General features: G+C 46.9%; 1 protein-coding gene across 1 annotated transcript in view; it reads right to left on the reverse strand.

The window, feature by feature from the left end:
- Positions 1 to 14819: 14819 nt before the first annotated feature.
- Positions 14820 to 19229, reverse strand: part of SAR1B (secretion associated, Ras related GTPase 1B) — a 7691-nt gene continuing 3281 nt past the window's right edge. Inside the window, exons 2-6 of the mRNA XM_010009203.1 lie at positions 18859 to 18978; positions 17991 to 18056; positions 17348 to 17451; positions 17073 to 17204; positions 14820 to 15479 (exon numbers count right to left, since the gene is read on the reverse strand). Coding sequence (XP_010007505.1) covers positions 15363 to 15479; positions 17073 to 17204; positions 17348 to 17451; positions 17991 to 18056; positions 18859 to 18978 — 539 coding nt within the window. The 3' untranslated portion in view covers positions 14820 to 15362. The remainder of the gene's footprint in view (positions 15480 to 17072; positions 17205 to 17347; positions 17452 to 17990; positions 18057 to 18858; positions 18979 to 19229) is intronic.

The following is a 19229-nucleotide window of genomic DNA, read 5'->3' on the forward strand; positions in this document are numbered from 1 at the left end:
TCCAAGCCCCTGTGTCCAACCTGGCCTTGAACACTGCCAGGGATGGGGCATGCTCTTGGATCCCATCTGAGCAAGAGGACTGACAGGCGAAGCTTATCTGGGGAGGAATTTGGTTTTCATCCTGTGCCCCCATCAAATGTAAACCTGAAGCCTGGACTGAAACTCTGCCTCAGCCAACCCAGCCCCAGCTCTGCTCCTCTAATGGCCAGCCCCCATCCCAAACCTCCACACCGGCTTTCCCTTGCACAGCTGAGCCCTGTCACAGCTCGGTGCAGCTCAGCACCAGGGGAGACACTTGCCTCCCACTCCAGCATGCGCGATTATGACCCCAAATTATCAAGGCAGGGAACATAACACCTTCCTGAGGCACGGAGCCTGCAGTGCTGCGTGTCCCGCTCAGCCCCTGCCTTTCTGTTCCCTGGGGCCATCATCTCCTCTTGGCACAGTTCTGGCACCTTCACCTGGGGAAGGGGAGGAAGAAGACACCGAGAGCATCGTTTCCCCATGAAACACGAGTCACCTCCGCAGCACAGAGCTGGTGTCAGCCCGAGACACAGGATCCCAGCGCTCTGCCCACAGGCTGCTGAGGAGAACCAGCCCAAACGAGCGTGTTTGGCTTCCCAGCAGCACCAGCCCCCTCCTTCCTTCCTCCCTGTGCCACCACCTTCAACAGCCACCAGCCCTGCTCGAGAGGATGCTGCTTTTCACCAAGTGTCGCTGTTTGGGGGTTGTTTTCTGTGGTCGCTCTGGCTCCAGACAGACAAACTGGGGCTTCTCTCCTTCCCCCCAGGGTACACGCAGCTCCCCAAGCAGTTTGTGCTGTGTCTGATGTGGTGGAGAGGGGCTTTGCTCCAGGACAGCTTCCCCTCACTGCTGCACACAGGCTCTGTGCTGGCAGCACAGCCCTGCCGAGCATCTTCCCACCCCGGCAGTGGGGACAGGGATGGGAATAGGGACAGGGACCCTCGAGGCACACCAGGATGCTCAGCATCACCGCAGCCTGAGGACCACCAGCTTCCCTGTGCTCTGTGCACGCAGTGCTCTTTGCTGAACGATGAAAGCAGGATGAAGATGTTACCACAACACTTCTATGACTTCTCATGTTTAATTTGATGGCAAAGCGGCTGCTCAGCCCCACAGGCTGAGCCATTGCTGCTCCTCCAAATGACACGGGATGGATGGGAGCAGGGGGCACCCAGAGGGATGCAGGGATGTGCACAGAGGAGCCGCTTTCATTTCAACACATGGGAACTACTCTTTTCTGCAGGAAAAGGTCCCAGAAGCTCACTGCCAACGCGCCTGATGAACACCCCGCTGGTGCCTGCTCCAGTCCGGGCACTGCCACCTCCAGGCAGACACCCTGGTACCAGGAGAAGCATTTATGGGACACGCAGTGCACGGGCTGGTTTGAAGCTGCCGCGGGGACCATGCTGAGTGTCTGCAGAGCGGCTTCATTCCCATGAGGGCCAAGAAGAACCCAGCCCACCACCCGCCACAGCGCCCATGGAGGGGCAGGTCCCAGCTCCAGCGCCTTCATCAACAAAGCAAGCAGCAAACCACAAGGGAAGGGTGGGGAGACACCAAAGCCTGTGGACCCCTGTTAGGTACAAGTGCTGCTGAGCAGTTACTTCCCTGCCTGGAAACCATGTAAATCAATGTAAAGCAGCAGTTGCTGTAGAGACTGAGCAGAAGCCACCTGATGGGAGAAGGAGCATCATCCCCTTTCAGTGCCTGGTCCCTCAGGAGCTGCCACATCCCCTGTCCCGCAGCTCAAAAAGCACTTTGAGATCCTTTCCAGACGAAAGCCATGGACATCTCAAGCCAGAAATGGGTGTTCTCAAACAGAGGCTCAACTTCTCCTGGAAGCAGTTGCAGGCACTCAGTGCACTGGAGCAGCAGGCACAGATGGAGCCTGGGAATGGTACATTAATAGCCCAAGCCCGAGCAGAAGGGGTTTCTATTAAGTGTGATGCTTAAACTGTACATTTCCCTCAATAACGTACAATACCTCTCTTTGGTTTTCCTAATGCAGATGTGAACCACAACATGAAATGCCTTTAAAGCCCAAACAGCCTCACACCTGCTCTAACGTTTCCTAACGCTACTGCTGAGAGAACAATGAAACACCACCAGTGGCATCAAACACCACCAAAACCTGTGGTGAAGCTGCTGGGTTAAAGAGCATCTCCTCGTGCAGCTCCCACCTGTGGGTACAGAAGCTTTTGGGTATTAGAGCTGAGAATCCCACCAACACCAGCGTTAACCTGAAATCAAAAGTGGTTTTTAGCCTTTTAAGAGTATTTTATGGGCAAAACATATTGAGTAGTTTATAGGAAAAATTATATTCATAGAGTTTAATGCTGAAAAATCCAATTCCTGGATTGGAATGACATGGAAAGACAGAGAGGCATTCACTTCTATCCATTACAGCCACAATGTGTGGCATCAGCCATTGCCAAGGCTCAGCTTTGGGATGCTCACTGCACAGCAGGATCCCTGCATGTGCTTATCCTGGACAGGGACCATGCTCTGAACTCTGCTTCCAAGGAAATCTGATTTTGGAGGGCTACCAAGAAGCTGGGCTGTGCACTGGCGGTTTGAATAGGGGCTTTCTGCACATATGTCTGCTTTTTGCTGGTGTTCCTGGGTACTGGAGCCTGGGACCAGTGAGGGTGATGGAGATGGAGGGTTTCCACCTTCCCACCTCAGGCCAGGCAGGACCGCAGTGAGCCTGGCTGCAAGGACCACCTCTGCCTGCTTTGCAACACCCCTACATCCTGCACATTTGGTGCCACATCTTACGAAGAACCACTGCTCTCACAGCTCTCTGACAGGAGAATCATTCCTTGAGAATCTCCTGATGTGGGTAAGCGAAGAAGCCAACCAAATCCCACCCAAACCCAGGCAGAACACCAGAGAAGCCCAGTCTCCCATGCAGCATCCACCAGCCAAGCAGGACCCACCTCCCTGACCCCTTCCTCTCCCCACTCACATCCCACATGCTCGTGGTTTCTAACCAAAGGCCACTGCAAACTACACCGAGATCACGGGCTTATTTTATGTTAGACACTAAACAGACATAAGATGATCACTTCAACTTAATTACATAATAATTAAGCCCTCATATTCCTGTCATCTGCTCCTGTCAGCGGCAGCCCCAGCAAAGCCGCTGGTCCTCGCCGTCACTCATCACGGCGAGCTTCTGAGAGGTGTCAAAATAGGGGTAATTCTGCCTGCAAAGCCAGGCACGGGTGTAAACAAGGGATCGTGCTTCACTTCAGAGCTCTGCTGCAGAGCAGGGGCCATGGGGATGGAGAATTCCCACATGCTGGCAGCGTGGGATGATGCACCAGGTTCCCAGCACAGTGTCCCTGTGGTCCCAGCAGTGGCACCAGCATTGCACCCTCATGGAGTGAAATCATTTCCTTGCCTCGTGTGAGATCTGGAAAACACTTGTATTAAAGCATGTCAAATAGAGGGCTGACAAGAAAGCTGGAGAGGGGCTTTGGACAAGGGCCTGTAGGGACAGGACAAGGGGAATGGCCTTGCAAGGAGCCCACTGACCTCTCAGCTCTGCCTGCAGCCAGCACAGCTTTTGGCTGGTCCCTGCCAACGTGGTCTGATGTGTTGGGGTGAGCCCACTGTGCCGTGCAGGAGAAGGCAAACCAGAGAGAGAGAGACACTGCACAGTGCTTGGCATTGGCACCGTGCTCCCTGGGACACACCAAGTAGAGCTAGTAGGGACCTGCCCCCTAATATCACCGTGAGTGCAAACACCTTGATCCTGGCCTTCATCCTTTATCTTCTCCATCCTCAGAAGGGGGTTTGGGATGTGGATGCTGGAGAAGGGCTGGCTCATGGCACCGCAGAGCCCAGGGCAGCCATGGCATGATGCTGGTGCAGATGGAGGCAGTGGCATAAGGACCCTGAGCACCCCTTGCAGCGGGGTAATCACCACCATGGAGCAGGTCATACTCCATGTGCTGCTGGAGCAGGAGCAGGAGCAGAGAACCTGCCCGGAGCCATCCCCATTGTCCTCACCTGGGGATGCCACAGAGGGCAACCCAGGCAGGAGCCAGGCATCACCCCGGGGCAGGAGAAGAGAGATCCCCACATCCAGAAGGTGCAAAAGCAAATTTGAGCAAAGCCGCTTAAATCTGCATCACAAACACGCCTCTTGCAGCCACCTGCTTCTGCAGGGGAAAGCTGTTATCCTGGGTAACTTGTCAAACACAATTGCTGCTCCTCGCCAGGGTGTGTTGGCCTGGAATAGGGGCTCATCTGCCCTCTCTTCCCCCCGCGTTTGACTTTCCGCTATTTACCTTCATAGAGCAACTCAGCCAAGAGCTGCAAAGGATGTTTTGCTCCTTGGAACATAATTCATCCCTCTCTCACTAAGCTCCGCGCTCCCAAGTTCTGGAGCTCATTGCACAGCTCCCCCAGCTCCTGAACGACAGCAGCGCTGAGAGGTTAAAGAGTTTACAGCCTGCTGCCACCTATGGATGGAAAGCGGAGAGAGCAGGAGAGCTCCCGGGGCATCCCGGCCTGAAACGAGGACTTCACCTATGGAGGAGAAGCGGTGGCAGTGGGGAGATGCCAGCGCCTGGGCAAGACCCGGGAGTCTCCTTCTTCAGGCAAACTGAGCAGGGTGCAGGGCACAGAGGGAGGGTGCTGGGAAATTCACCACCCATCCTGCGGATACATGTAGCCCGAGAAAGGAAATAAGCCCTTCTTTTGGCTTGCTGGGTTAATCGGATTATGGTGTCTTTATTGACAGAAGGTATCCTGCCCTCCCCTTTACCCAATTGTCTGATGTAATTAAATCCTTAAATATAGTAAGTATCTGCATTCAGATTGCTAAGGTGATAATTTCTGCAATAAGACCCTGTAGCATATATATATATATGTATATACATGTGCTATAACATCTCATATACATACTCGGTGTTATAGCTGCTTGCCATACCTAAAGGGACCAACAAGAAACCTGGAGAGGGGCTTTGGACAAGGGGTGTAGGGACAAGACAAGGGGAATGGCTTTAACCTGCCAGAGGGGAGATTGACATGAGCTCTGAGGCAGAAGCTCTTCCCTGGGAGGGTGCTGAGGCGCTGGCACAGGGTGCCCAGAGAAGCTGTGGCTGCCCCATCCCTGGCAGTGTTCAAGGCCAGGTTGGACACAGGGGCTTGGAGCAACCTGCTCCAGTGGAAGGTGTCCCTGCCCGGGACAGGGGTTGGAGCTGGAGGAGCTTTAAGGTCCCTTCCAACCCAAACCAGGCTGGGATTCTACAAGGGGCTGCAGCACCCATGGGAGGCCAGGCTGGGAGCAGAGGGGACTGACTGTCGAGGTCCCAAACACGCTGCTCATCTCTCAATGGAACTGGACAAAGAGGAGAGCGTAGGGAGCATGATGCAGAGAAATAACTGCAGTTCAACGTCACGAGACACTCATATACATCACATTTAATGCTCATGCACATGGCATTCATCTCCTGTTGCTCTGGTTATCTGCATACACACACTGAAAGAGGAAAGCTAACTGCAAGCAGGCACAGCCTAATCCCCTGGTCTCGGGGATCCACCACAATCACTGCCTCGCTCTTGAGAAAGAAGGTTTAATACCTTCACCACAGGGTTAAAAGACGTCCTATTATTTTATTCCTTTTCTGAATTTCAGCTTCTTGAAAAACCTGTTTTTCTTTTCTCCTGAGTCATTTCGCATGAAGAACCCATTGTTCTGAACTGTGACTCATCAGTTTGCATCACCCCTTTCCAAGCCCCTCCAGGGCACACGGGCTTGGAAGCAGGGAACGGCAGCCAGCCGCTATTTACCAATAAATAGGCACTTCATTGCTGCATTGACTCATTGCTATTTAAGCCTCATTTTGTTCCAGCTTCCCAACCGTGAACCCAGAGTGATGGTTCTGTTTGCTTTTGTAATCACCTTTTATGAAGAGCAGTGGCAGGAACCACGTCTTACTGACAGCCTGTCTGCTGCTTAAATACAAATACATCAACTCGTAAGGAGAGACAAGGATTTAAATGCTAGTGCTGAAATACCTGCAAATACCAAGTTTCCAAAACCCAGCAGAAACACAGAGGCTCATTACAGAGACATACCTCATCTGGTAGAATTCATGGGGGAAAAGAGGCCACCATCCAAATTATCCACTTCATTGAAGCTCTTACACGGATCCTGTGTGTATCTGTTTGAATCCAAGTCACAAGGAGCTCTTTTGGAGACAGACTCCCCTCTGCCAACCACAGATACCTGACCCCTGCCCAGCAAATGCAGCACCAGAAGCAGCGTGAGAGATGAGCAGGTTTTGCACGAGTTAAAAATAGCCTTTAGAGTTTAAAGGTGCAAAATGAAAGGCTTGATCCTGCTTTTCTTGTGCATCTAGATCTCAATAATTCTCCCTGTGTACAACTGCTACTGAATAAGTATCAATAAAGCAGAACAAACTAAGGAGTTTGGATGCATTATTTCACCTAAACCCCACAATTTCAAGGCTAAATGATGCTCAGCATCTTATCCTAAGTACATGATGCTGCACTTCCTGGTGGGACATAAATCACAGCTCTAATATCCTGGAGTGCCAACGGAGCCGGAGGGAGCTGCAAGCTCAGGCAGGGCGCTCCAGCAGAACTCCTGCCATGGTTCCCTTGGGTTGAGATTCATCCCAAGGGCAGGAGGTTGCACAAGGCACAGAGCAGCCTTAACATTAACAGGAGAAGTCAAAGAAGGGAACATCACTTGAAAACCATGAGCCCTGCAACACGGACACAGCTCTATTTTCATGGGGGAATGATCTGACTTTGGGACTTGGGGGGGGTTCTTTGGCTTTTGAGCAGCAGCAGCATGCCAGCCTGGGCTGAAACCTCCTTGACAGGCATAGCTCTCCACCAAGGACCTCTCCTGCACTGCAGAAAGCTTGCCGGGGGATGCTTCTCCTTCCACTTCACCTCATCTTTTAGTCTTAGCACAAACTTCCCAAAGACCAGGGCTGGGAGCAGATTATTCCCTAGGGAGATACAGAAATAGAGGCTAAAGGGAGCAGTCGTAGGGCTGCAATGTGTGCTCTATAAGCTACATTACACAGGAGAAAGATGAAGGTTTGAGGACATCTGTGTGTGAATGAAGGGTCTGCTCAGGCACAGGCTGCAATGAGGCAGGAGCTGGATTGTCTCTTGGAAATGAGGAAATCAGGAATTACATAAATCCAGGATCTCACGGGACTTCTTCCCCCTCCACGTTTTCACTCTCCCTCCCTGCATGACTCTTCCCCCCAGTCCCCAGCACAGGCTCTGGTTTTCCACTCACCTGCCTGCACAGGCTGCTGCTTGTCCCAGCAAAGCTCCTGCCAGCAGACAGCCCACTCCCTGCCACTCATCCCCTCTGGCAATGGGCTCTGGATCCCAAGGAGACTCCCTGAGCCTGCCTACAGCAGCGAGCTACACCCAGCACGGGTGCTGCATGAGGAGATGCTGCGCTAGGGTGGACCTGGCGGAGGAACCCAGCATCTGGGGTAGGGAACATCACTGACCTTTGGACTTGGGGTACAGGCTCAGCACAGGACATGATGCAGAGGTGACTGGAACAGTCCCAGTGATGCAGGAGGGACACATCTCCTGGAGAGGAGCAGCAGCAGGAGAGGGCTTGGCCAAGGCAGACACCAGCAGAGAACTTGGAGCAGGACCAGCTCCTTCCCCTCCACAGCCTTGTACCGTGCTGGTCACCATCAGTACCACCTAATGAGTGCAAAAGCAAAGTAACCCCATAGCCCATTTCTCCCACATCTTCTTGTCCTTCTTTCACAATCTTATTATGATTTTAATAATACCTTATTATTATTATAATAATATGTTATTATGTCACTCTTTTATTACTATTTTTGCAGAAGGGACCCAGGTCTCAGCCACATCCGTTTTAAGAAGAATTTATTTCAAATCTGGACTGTACAAAAGAAAACACTACTTTTTTGTGGTTTCTTTCTGTGAAGTGCTCTTCTGTCCACAAGGTAAGATTTTATTACACATTCCCCTCGTACCTGGTAATGTACTGGGTGGATTCTTCGCTTTATTACTTGACCTACTTCCCCTTCAATAAACATCTCCCAGCAGCACGATGTCCTGCAGTAAGTTCAAAGGCACTGTGTAATCCCGGAGAGGTGCAAGTCCAATGGCAGCTGAGCAGGTCAGAGCAGGACTTCAGCAGCACCATCTCCACGGCATGTATTTCATAATTTCATGTTTATAGAGACAGAAATAGACTCCATCCCAGTCACATGCATGAGGATCTGTTACACATTCTCCGCTGCAGTCAGGCCTGCAGCAGCGCTGTGAACTCCAACTAACCACAGTGTCTGGAACTTCCCTGGTTTTCCTCATTGCTCCCCAGATAATAATGGCAAACAGAATGTATAAGACTTTTACTGACTCTCTCTTGCATCCTGACAATGGCTCTGAAACACGAGCAGAATTCCGTCTTTGATAGAAGGTCCCCTGACAAATTTCTGCCCCAGGATTTTAAACATCAAACTGTTGAGCAAAAGCTCTCCCCAGAAATGCCAGGGGGGAAAACGTCATGTTGGCTTTTAACCTTAGGAGGCAATTCCAATTACAGATGAGGAAATGAAAGGATATTACAGAGTGGTAGTGGCAGGTAGGAGGAGCAGAGGGGGACTAAAATAAGACTATACATCAAAAAGAAGACAGACAAATTTTGAGGTGCAAATGTCAAGTCAACACAAGCTTCTTCTGGAGCTCTTCAGAACCAGCTGAAGAGTCACAACCAGAGCAGTGAGTAGGAGCAAGCGGATGGGACACGCTTCCTAAAAGACACACGAGTAAACATCTCATTTGGTAGGAACACCCAAACTGCTTCACACCGATGCTACAAGGGACTCTGGTGCCAGGAACAAAGCACAAGCTCTAAATAAAGGCAAACTGTATTATTAGCTCTGCCTCCTTCTGCTCTGCCTAAACCCGGCTCCACAGGCAGCACCAGAGCTCCAGCTGCTCTCCCTGCTGTAGCTGCACATCTGCACTTCCCCCAGTGTCTCCTGTAATTACTTATTCACCAGTAAAGCAAAAGCTTTTCATTTGCTCGACTGCAAACTCCTTCTGAGTCTTTTTTAGCCTTTAAAACCTCCTGTGAGCACAGACTTTCACTCAGTGTCCTCCGCAATTACATGTTAATGCCTCTTAGTAACCGTATTTTGAACAGATTTATTTTAAGCCTTGTGTCTATATATGTATACATATATATTTACATATTGCATATTACATACACACACTTACAGAGCAAGGAATAGCAAAGTTAAGTGGCACATACAGGAGCCTTTCACAGTTCCAATTGATTTGAACCTAAACCAAAATCCTGCAGAGAAAGCGGCGAGGAAACAGCATTTGGGCACTGGGGCTGGAACCAACAGCTTCGGCTCAAAATGCAGCTCCAAGTGCCAACAGGTATAAAAGAGCTGAAAATATGGGTTTAAGGTTTGCAGCTCCTGCTTATCTCCGGTTAGAAGTGCATTACACAACTGACCTCAGCTTTGTCCCTGGGGAAGGGTCCACCCAGGAGCAGCACTTCCCAGGGGCTTAGCAAAGCTCAGCTTAACTGTAGGACACAGGATGGATTTCCACATAACCTGACAAATGCCGGCATGACCAGAGCATGCACAGACTGATTGAAATACAGCTCCTATCACCAGTCTCTCTCTCTCCTCTTTGCTTTCACAAGCACCAGTGTTTCCCAACACCAGCCCTGGGGTCAGCCCACAAACAAGCTGTGGCACAGCAGCACTGGGAGCCCTGTTTGTCATTGTTCTCCCTCTTACCTTGCTGGCAAGAGAACATCTTTCAAGCCAGTTAATGCTTTCCTTCTTCCACCATATAGCAAGGAACTTGGTCAAGTACTTCCTAGGGATGCTCACACAACCCACGAGGCAGCCCCCAACCACAGCCCCGAGCACTGATCCCTCTCCAGCCTGCTCAGTGCCCCATTTCCTGCTGCCACAAAGATTTTCAGACCTCTAACAAAGATTTTAACTTAAACCAAACTGAACCTTCCTCATAAGAGCCACGTTCTCACTGGGGAGCAGCTTCCTTCACTCAGAAACCCTGTGCTCCAGAACCTGAGCTACTTCAGATCCTCTCAACAGGGCACCCACCTTAGCTCAGCTTCTCACTCTGCACAAACCACTGCAAGCATCATGCCAGGCAGCAGCTTGTCACAGTGCACCCCATGTCCACAAAGCTGCTGTGTCTGCTCCTGGGTTCAGGTATTCAAGTATCATCAAATTGCTAAGATCAGGTCTCCAACAGCCCATCTCCACCACAACCTACTGCCAGGGGTTTGCTCCAGCTAAGAAATTCTAACTAAACAATGTAAATGCTTATTTGCCTTTGGCAAAATGATGCAATACTAATACATGCCTTTAAATCCTCCTTTTACAAGGATAGCATTTATTTACATTGCAAGTTCAGGAAAGAGTATCAGAAATTACAAGTAGATCCAAGCTTTGCACCCACTCCACACATTGCAAGTTTTTGTGTTGCTCTTTTAACTTGTTATCTACTAAATATTGTCATAGTTGGGTGCAACACAGCTGACAGTGAATGGTACACACTTAGAGCAGCTTTTTTTGCTAAGAATGCAGAGGAGGTGACCCAAAATACCACTGATTTACACATGGTTTGTGCAGTACCTTCAGTAGCTTGCATGTGATGCAGGTTCCTGTCATCACTACAGGACACGGTCCCAGGTAAAGGGAGGCATTGCTTCATTCCATGTTGCTGGTGGTTACTCTAAGAGCTCTTCTTATGCAGGTAGTGACCAAGAGTGACCTAAACCCTCCAGACCTCACCCTCCTCACAGGTTGAGAGCCCTCTGCCCCACAAGGATGCTTAAGCAGGATTAGCAGGTTGAAAGCTTTGAGATCCTGGAAAGAAAAGCACCAAAGGCTCTAAAATATCATTATCAGGTTCTTACTGTGATGGGACACATGCCATGAGGAATGGGGTCATGAGAAAAACAAGGGTATGTTCTCTTAATTAGTATTTTACCATAACTGCTCACCAAACACATTGCTAATTCTAGCTCAAAAGCACTCAACTAAGAAATCATTTGAAAAATGTAAAAGCAGCTCTAGTTAGGATTTAAAGCAGTTCTCCATCACAGTAGGTTAATACTCTTTCCCATGGGCTATGTCCAACAGCATTGAGTAGACTCAGTTTGATAAGCACTTAAACTCAGTGGCAATCCCCGCTCCACACACTGCAGACCCCAGAGGGCAGCTGGATCCTGAGGCAGCACCATTTGCTTGTCAGATCAGATCCTTCCACTGCATTTTAAAATTGCAACAAAGGAAACATCCGTTTTTACCACCTTCAAAGAGTTTTCCAAGCAGAGGATTTGCTTCCACACACACATGAACAGGAACACTGGCAAAGAAGGGGCTGAATTATTATTATACCCAGCTGAAGAGCCCAAACTCACCAGCAGATCATGCACTAGACCATGTAGACTTCTCTCCTGGATTTGGTGATCTGACAAGAACTACCTGTTCAAAACATCATGGGATAACACATAATAACACACAGCCTGTTAAGAATATGTTTAAGACCACTTTCATCTTTAGCTTTTCTTGTGCAGTTTATTACATAAATTAGGCTTTCAAACATTTATAGCACTCACATTTCAAGACACAAAACATTTAGGTCCACACTGAGATAGTAGGGCAAAGAGTGGTTTATCTAAGTGCAAAGAAGTTACATTTCCCCACTGACAGCCAGTTGATGAGGCTGGTTTTGATGTAACTCCTACATCCATAATTAACAGTTACATCACCTGCACTAAATCAGAGCATGTTGTAGTCAATACTGGACTTTGGCTGGTAACCACCACCTGCCCTGACAGTACAAACAGAACAATTCGACTTCAAGCAGACCGGTGAATTCAGTGGGATTAGAGACCACCACCATCATTTTCCAACCTTAGTGAGAAATGAGTGGATGCCAAGTGTTCTATTTGTCATTCAAGTCATTATTAGACTACAACAAAGCTCACAGGCATGCAGGTGGTGTATTCCAGTGAACGCCACAGGTCATCCTTGGCACATCAGACAGCACCTGAGCACTGAATACAGGAATATTAATGCAAGAATCTTGATCTGGCCTTAGGATAAATGAGAAAGCTCCAAGATCCTTCTCAGCCTTGATGCCAACTACTGTTGCTGAAATATTCAAGACTGAAGTACAGCAATGCCTCTCAGTTACACAATATGTACTAAACCCCAAGTTTAATTAAATCCAAGCAGAATAAATCTTATTCAACCCACAGATGCTAGTGTATGGGGTCACCGCAGTGAAATACAGGCCACTTCATCAGAAGTGGTTACTAGTATCTTACAAACCTGAATTAATTTCTCTTAAAGAACTGCTACAACATAAGACCAAAACAAGACACTTCATAAATAACATCTTTATTAATGGGTTTCCTTTTTCACATTCCTTCAAGTGATGTGTAATTGAAATCTGCATAGTCCAGAGTGGGGAAAAAGAAATCATAGCAGTAGGACCCAAACGTGAATGTTGCTTTTGTTAAGTTAAGACTGGTCACAATCACAGGAGTAAGCAACCTCCACAAATAAATGAAGGGGGAGATGTGGGGGGTTATGGGAATGAAAACCACCAACAGAACTCTCATCATTGTGTTTGTCTATTAATGAAGTCTTCACACAAAGACACACAACACCCATTCACATTCATGTGCACAGCAGAATGTAAACTTCCTCTACTGAATGAAATGAAACAGAGCAAGATTGTTTGTGTATTTAACTGAGCGTTGATCAGCTGCTCCCACAACGGGAACCATTACAATAGCCAGGTGGATAAACACAAGGTCGAGAGTTTGTCATGCCCTTATTACAACCACGTTTAAACTAGCATCCTACAGGAGGAAACATGAAAATTGGAGTATTCCCATAATACTAAGAATTACTCTTAACACACACTTTCGAAGCACTATCACCTCCCTTCTCTTTTCTTAATACTATGATCCCTTTCCTAACTGCTAATGCTATTCACAGTTGGATGGAAGAGAAGGTGATGAGGACCCCTCCATGCCCACGCGATGGCTCAGCCTGTGGACGTGGTCTGCAGCAGAACACCTCCACCTCCAGCTTCATTTCCATCAAGCACAGGCAACGCAGTCCCAAGTCTCCCACCATCACACCACCACAATGTGACTCTGCAAGTAGTACTCTTAATATTTACACCATCTACTGATTTAGCTGCTGTTCTCTGCATTATAACCACCATCAGAAAAAGCTAGAGGGGAAAACAAGAGGCCTGTCCCCTGTGTGACAGCTCTAGGTAGTAGAGACTCCCATACTGTCCCCACACTGGTGAGAGGCCATTTCTTACCTCCAGTTTTGATATATGCAAGAGACATTGCAGCTGAGCACTAGTTTAAATGCAGAATCCTCTTATGCTGGTCATATGATTCTATGATTTGGAAAAGCTATCAGATATCTGTCACTCTGAACTTCACCATGCACAAACTAGGCTTAACACTTTGCATATGATTGTGCAGTAATAAGCTTCAGTTACAATTTACATTAGTTAGGTTCTGAATTATTCATCTCATTCAGATGCACAGTCTAGGACTGTGGGGAACTGATCATCAATATTCAATCATACAAGTTCAGATCTGGGCAAGGAGTAAGTCTCATTTATGTGCTAGGAGTCTATAGGCTTTCAATCTGACACTGAAGCCCAGCAGGTCAAGGAAGTTATTTATGAAATCAAACCAGACAAATATATTTGCTGCCATGGATACTGGAAACATAAGGCCCAAAGTATTTTGGAGAAGACTTACAACAGCGAGTAAAAGGGATTCAGTTAAACACACTTGTACAAGGGGAAAATGAGCTACACAGCAGAACTCGAGCCCATCACAGCGAGATGGTGACTCCAGGGCTGAAACCCTACCTCCCTTCAACAGATTAGAGTAAAACCTCCCCAGCCCAGGGAAGCACCAACCACAGCTCCATGGCAGCGACAGCCAGCACCAAGATGCTGACAGACACATGTGCTTCAATGCCCTTTCTTCGAAAATAAGCTGCTTTCTCCTCGGGGAACTGACGCACTCAAAGACAGGGAAAACCAGTTGGGAGTCTGGAAACAAGGGCTGCAGAGAACCAAACTGTACCCCGGAAATAAGCCACGTGGGCAGTCAGTAGCCACAGCGGCTGGGTTTGAGGGGAAACACCCAAAAAACAGCCCAGCTCGTCCCAGTTCAAACCACCAAAAACCAAACTGGCCAATTGGGTGTGGGCTAATTCCTTTTTACAAGCAGCAATGGTCACGTTTAATTTGTTCCTGGCGGCTTCACAAGCAAACCTTCTGGCAGACCCCACATCTGATTCAACTGGGAACAGAATATTTAGTGCAATGGAATTCTTAATTTCTTCAGAAACACCCCTGTATTTCTTGTGTTGCTTCAGGGGTTTAATTCAAGAGACCAGTAGAGTAAGACCACTTCTGACATTAGTTCAAGATTCACATTGGCACAGCTGACTGATACTATTGGTACGTTTTAAAGGTGGTGGTTATAAGGGCATCAGATTAGATTTTTCTCTTTTACTAATGCAACATCCTAAACTAAATGCAATTTAATAGTCTGAAAAAGCCACCTTACTCTAACATACAATGAAACTACTTTGTGGCCTCCTGTGTTTCAGGAAAATATCCCACATATTCGGGTCATCAGGCAGCCTCACTAGTTAAGACACATTAAAATGAAACATTTTCCATTAAAGTTGCCAAAAACTGGATTTACATTTATTGCATGACGTTGCATAAGAAAGTGTATTATTGAAAACCGTAAGGCATCATGCAATTCTCCATCAGCTATTTATTATTCCTTGAAAGATGGTTATATACTTTAAAGTTATAAAACCAGTTTCCAAAAAGTACATAAAAAAATTTAAACATAAGCATTTAAATATTTCTCACATGTTTGTAGTTTTTTAAGCTGTTAAAAAGTGCATTCAAACATACTGTACTGGAAAGTTGCTCTGACCAAAAACGGTGCTGGAGACTTGTTAAATTAAAAGCTGCAAAAGAACGTTGCATGGGATTAGAAAGCTCACAGGTTGTGGTACTTCCAAACCTGCTTGAAGTAATTCCTCAATCCTCACACTTACAATTTAGCATACCTGATATAATTAGCTAAAAATGTGTATTTTTAATAACTAAACAGTCAAAAGAATTCAAGTTACGTACACTGAGTGATCAAATAAGGAGCAGACTTAATATTCAGACAGGGGACAGAAGGTACTGATGGGATTTTGGCATTATTCAATGTACTGTGCCATCCAGCGGAAGCCTTCTCCGTAGCCTTGCCTCTTGAGCACGCTGCACATAAACACTTCTAGCGGCCTGGCGTTCAGCTCTTTCAATGGTATACTGCCCTGCAGGAGACAGGAGTGGTCCAGCTTACAGCACTGCTACAAAACTCAGCCTGGAGAAGAGAAGGCTCCTGAAGGGGAGACCTTAGAGCAGCTCCAGTGCCTCAAGGGGCTCCAGGAAACCTGGAGAGGGGCTTTGGACAAGGGATGTAGGGACAGGACAAGGGGAATGGCTTTAACCTGCCAGAGGGGAGACTGAGATGAGCTCTGAGGCAGAAGCTCTTCCCTGTGAGGGTGCTGAGGCGCTGGCACAGGGTGCCCAGAGAAGCTGTGGCTGCCCCATCCCTGGCAGTGTTCAAGGGCAGGTTGGACACAGGGGCTTGGAGCAACCTGACATAGTGGAACGTGTCCCTGCCCGGGGCAGGGGTTGGAGCTGGAGGAGCTTTAAGGTCCCTTCCAACCCAAACCATTCTTTGATTGTATGATCTGGAGAGGGTGAAGTACATGAAACCAGAACACAACAGCAAGCATGTGCACAGAGGGTTTGAGTGCTTGGTTTTCAGTTGCAGTTCCCTGCTCTGTTCCTAGCAGCTTTCCAAACAGATAAAAAGAGCATTTGCTACCAATTGTAGAACTGACCATAGCAAGAGTGCTAGTTTGCTTGCTTGCTAAGATCAGCACAGTGAGATAAAGCTGTTGCTCAACTGGAGATTCACAGTGGTATTCTTCATAGACTATGTGCAGTGTTGTAAAAAGCAGGGCAAGATAAAAAAGAGTAAGTCAGTAGTTACTGTTTATAGCCCATTACACCTATTCTAAAACTAACTTCTTGTCTTTCACACAGAAAACAAGGTGAAAATTTGTTCCTGCTCAACCTAAACTCTGACTGTCTCTGAGCTTTAAGGGAAGCATCTAAGAGTGAATAAGCAAAGAGGAATTACAGGACCTGTGCCCTCCTCAGCAGAGCCACCCTGCCAGTCACCTAACGGGAGCTGGGACAGGAGCCACACTGGAACAGCTCTGTCAGCTGCAGGGACATGTCTTTCCAAGGGCAAAGGACAGAGCAACTTGTTTCTAGTGCCCTGTATCCAAATGTCTCCTACAAAGCAGTACACTGTAGTTAAATTAAGAAGAGTTGCAGTATCACAGAGATCTGCAATACAAATCTGCCTTCTTGTTACAGATAACAGGAGGATCTTTTTTCCTCTCAAAACTCAGACTTCTACAACGGTGTAAAACTATTTCTAAGCTTTAGATAAACATATCAAGTAACAAATTACTTAACTGTACTAAGTCTGCATTTCAAATGAGAAAAGTCACTTACTGGAAGACTCTACCTGGTTTTCTCATACAGCTCTCACTAGAACTATAGCCTCTGAAAACTTGCTCATCATTTGAAAATACTGCATAGGAAAGCTGAAGTATTAAAAATTATCTTAAGTACAAATAAGCTCTTTCTGAAAAAACGTGGCATTGAATATGATGTAAAAAAAGTTGTAGTAGAAATGGTCATTAGATACCAAGTACTTTGCAAATCAAAACCCATGTATTTTGTGTAGTTGGAGTGACCTGGAGTCAACACAAACACAAGACAACTCACTCCTTAACAAAAAACCCCCACAAACACAAAACCACAAAGAAAAAAAGGAGCATTACCTTTCCTGTTGTCTGGCCATAGAGACCAAACATCTCTCGTAACCTCTCTTCACTGATGGCTTCAGGTCTGTCAATCTTGTTACCAAGAATTAGGATAGGCACATTTGCAATAGTTTCATCTGTCATTAGTGACTACAAAGGAAAGGAGAAATAAGGAGAGATTAATTTAGACTACAGGTCAAATCACTACTACTTATGTCCAGGTGGCAGCAGACCTCTGCTGGGTACTAAGAACTCAGTTCAAACTCCCAGAAGTTCCAAAACCTTAAACTTACATCAAGTTCTTCTTTTGATTCAAGCAACCTTTCATGATCTGCACAGTCCACCAAGAACACGATGCCATTGATTGCAGGCAGATAGTTTTTCCACACTCTGCGAGCTACAGGAAGATGCAAATGAAAAACAAAAGGAAGTTATCCCAAAATTGCGCGTGATGCACACCAGGAATTAAGTAGCAACAGGGCTTTTTTGAAGTCTTGGCTTATGCTGCCAGTCTTCTGGATGCAATTTCATGTTTTACAGAGCTTGAAATAATGGACCAGAAGTATCATTCCCTCCACAGTTATCACCACCCTGTCCCATGCGCCCTCTGATGTACTGAAGCTTTTCATGTTTCTCCAAGAATTATGTCAGCAAAGCTAAATTTGAAGCATAAAGCTCAGAGGTAAATGTAAGTCACATAAAGTACAGCATCCTCTTCAAAATACAAGTATCAATCAAAAATTGCAGCTCTTGCCAAATTGTATTTGGGATTTGTGATAAGTGGCGAGACAGACAAAAGAGCAGTGAAGGTTTTCCATGCTATTAAAGAGTGTGGGAAGTCAATTCCTGCAGCATGGTCATATTTCTGATGTGAAACGAGCTGACTGTAGACAGCTCTAACTCAATTCAGTGAAGTGAATCAATGTATTCTCTTACCTTGAGCATGTCCACCCAGATCGAAGGTAGTGAAAGTCATGCCAGCAATTGTCAGCTCTTCTGAGGCTAGAAACACAGAGATATTTCTGAGAGGATTATGCTGTGGATTGAGCAGTCTAACCCTCTAGCAGGTAGATTTTACTTCCTCTCTTGGTTCTTTCCAGCATTTTGTTATTCAAGAAGCAGATCAGAGCAATATATTTTCTCTCAAACTCAGTGATGCATTTGTGTAACAACAAAACATTATTAACCATTAAACCACATGTGAAACATCTACAATGCTAATAGGAGAGAATATTTGTACATAATTTATCCCTACACATTACACAAACAACAGTTGGCTCTGGCATCTGGTTTGCCACAAGGGTGGCGTTTCATGAGCAATACTGTTCAAGGTTTCTACTCCTCACATCCTTTCCCAGTTATCACCTCCTTACTGAACATCACCAATCCATGTTTTTAACCTGCGCTGACCTTTTCCTCTTGCGAGAATGCCAGGATAACAATTACACAGCAACTTCTGAGCCAATAAAAATCCAACCAGGGTACATAAATGACCTCGATGCTAGTTTTCCAGCTACACAGAGAAGCTGCTCACAAACACTACAAGCCCCAATTTCCCACAGCTTCTGTAATCTCAACTCTCAGGTCCATCATTCTGCCTGTTACTTATCTTTATTTTAAGTATGCCACAGTGAACTATCACACCCCCCTTTCTTTGAATATGACTTAAACTATCTACAGATCCCAGAAATCCCTTTGTTTCTCCCCACTTACACTTGGTCTTATGGGGCATAATCAGATCCCGCTTTTCCTGCAACACTACAAATACTGGCTGGCTGTGGAACCAGTGATATGATTGACTTACTGGGGTGTAACGTGGGGACATGCTGTCCCAGTCTGTCATCTTTGAGCATGTGCAGCAGTGTAGTTTTTCCAGCATTGTCCAGTCCAAGGAACACTAGTTTGCCTGTTTTCTTGTACAGTCCTAGAACACAGAAACACCCAGTGACTAATCAGTTAAACTGGAGGGAGTTCATTTCTAGCACTAGAGATGATTTTACTCCCAGGAACAAAGTGTCACAGTGACAGTACAAAATCCAGACCAGCCAAGGTCCACTGTGTGCTTTATCAATGCCCTTTATCCACGTTCTCCTAGTCATACAAACTACATTCACACTTGCTCATGTGCCTGCTGCACTATGTGTACACATGCTCCTCATGGGATACTCAGCAGGA

The sequence above is a fragment of the Nestor notabilis genome, unplaced genomic scaffold (genome assembly GCF_000696875.1).
Source record: "Nestor notabilis isolate BGI_N333 unplaced genomic scaffold, ASM69687v1 scaffold23882, whole genome shotgun sequence".
Lineage (NCBI taxonomy): Eukaryota > Metazoa > Chordata > Aves > Psittaciformes > Psittacidae > Nestor > Nestor notabilis.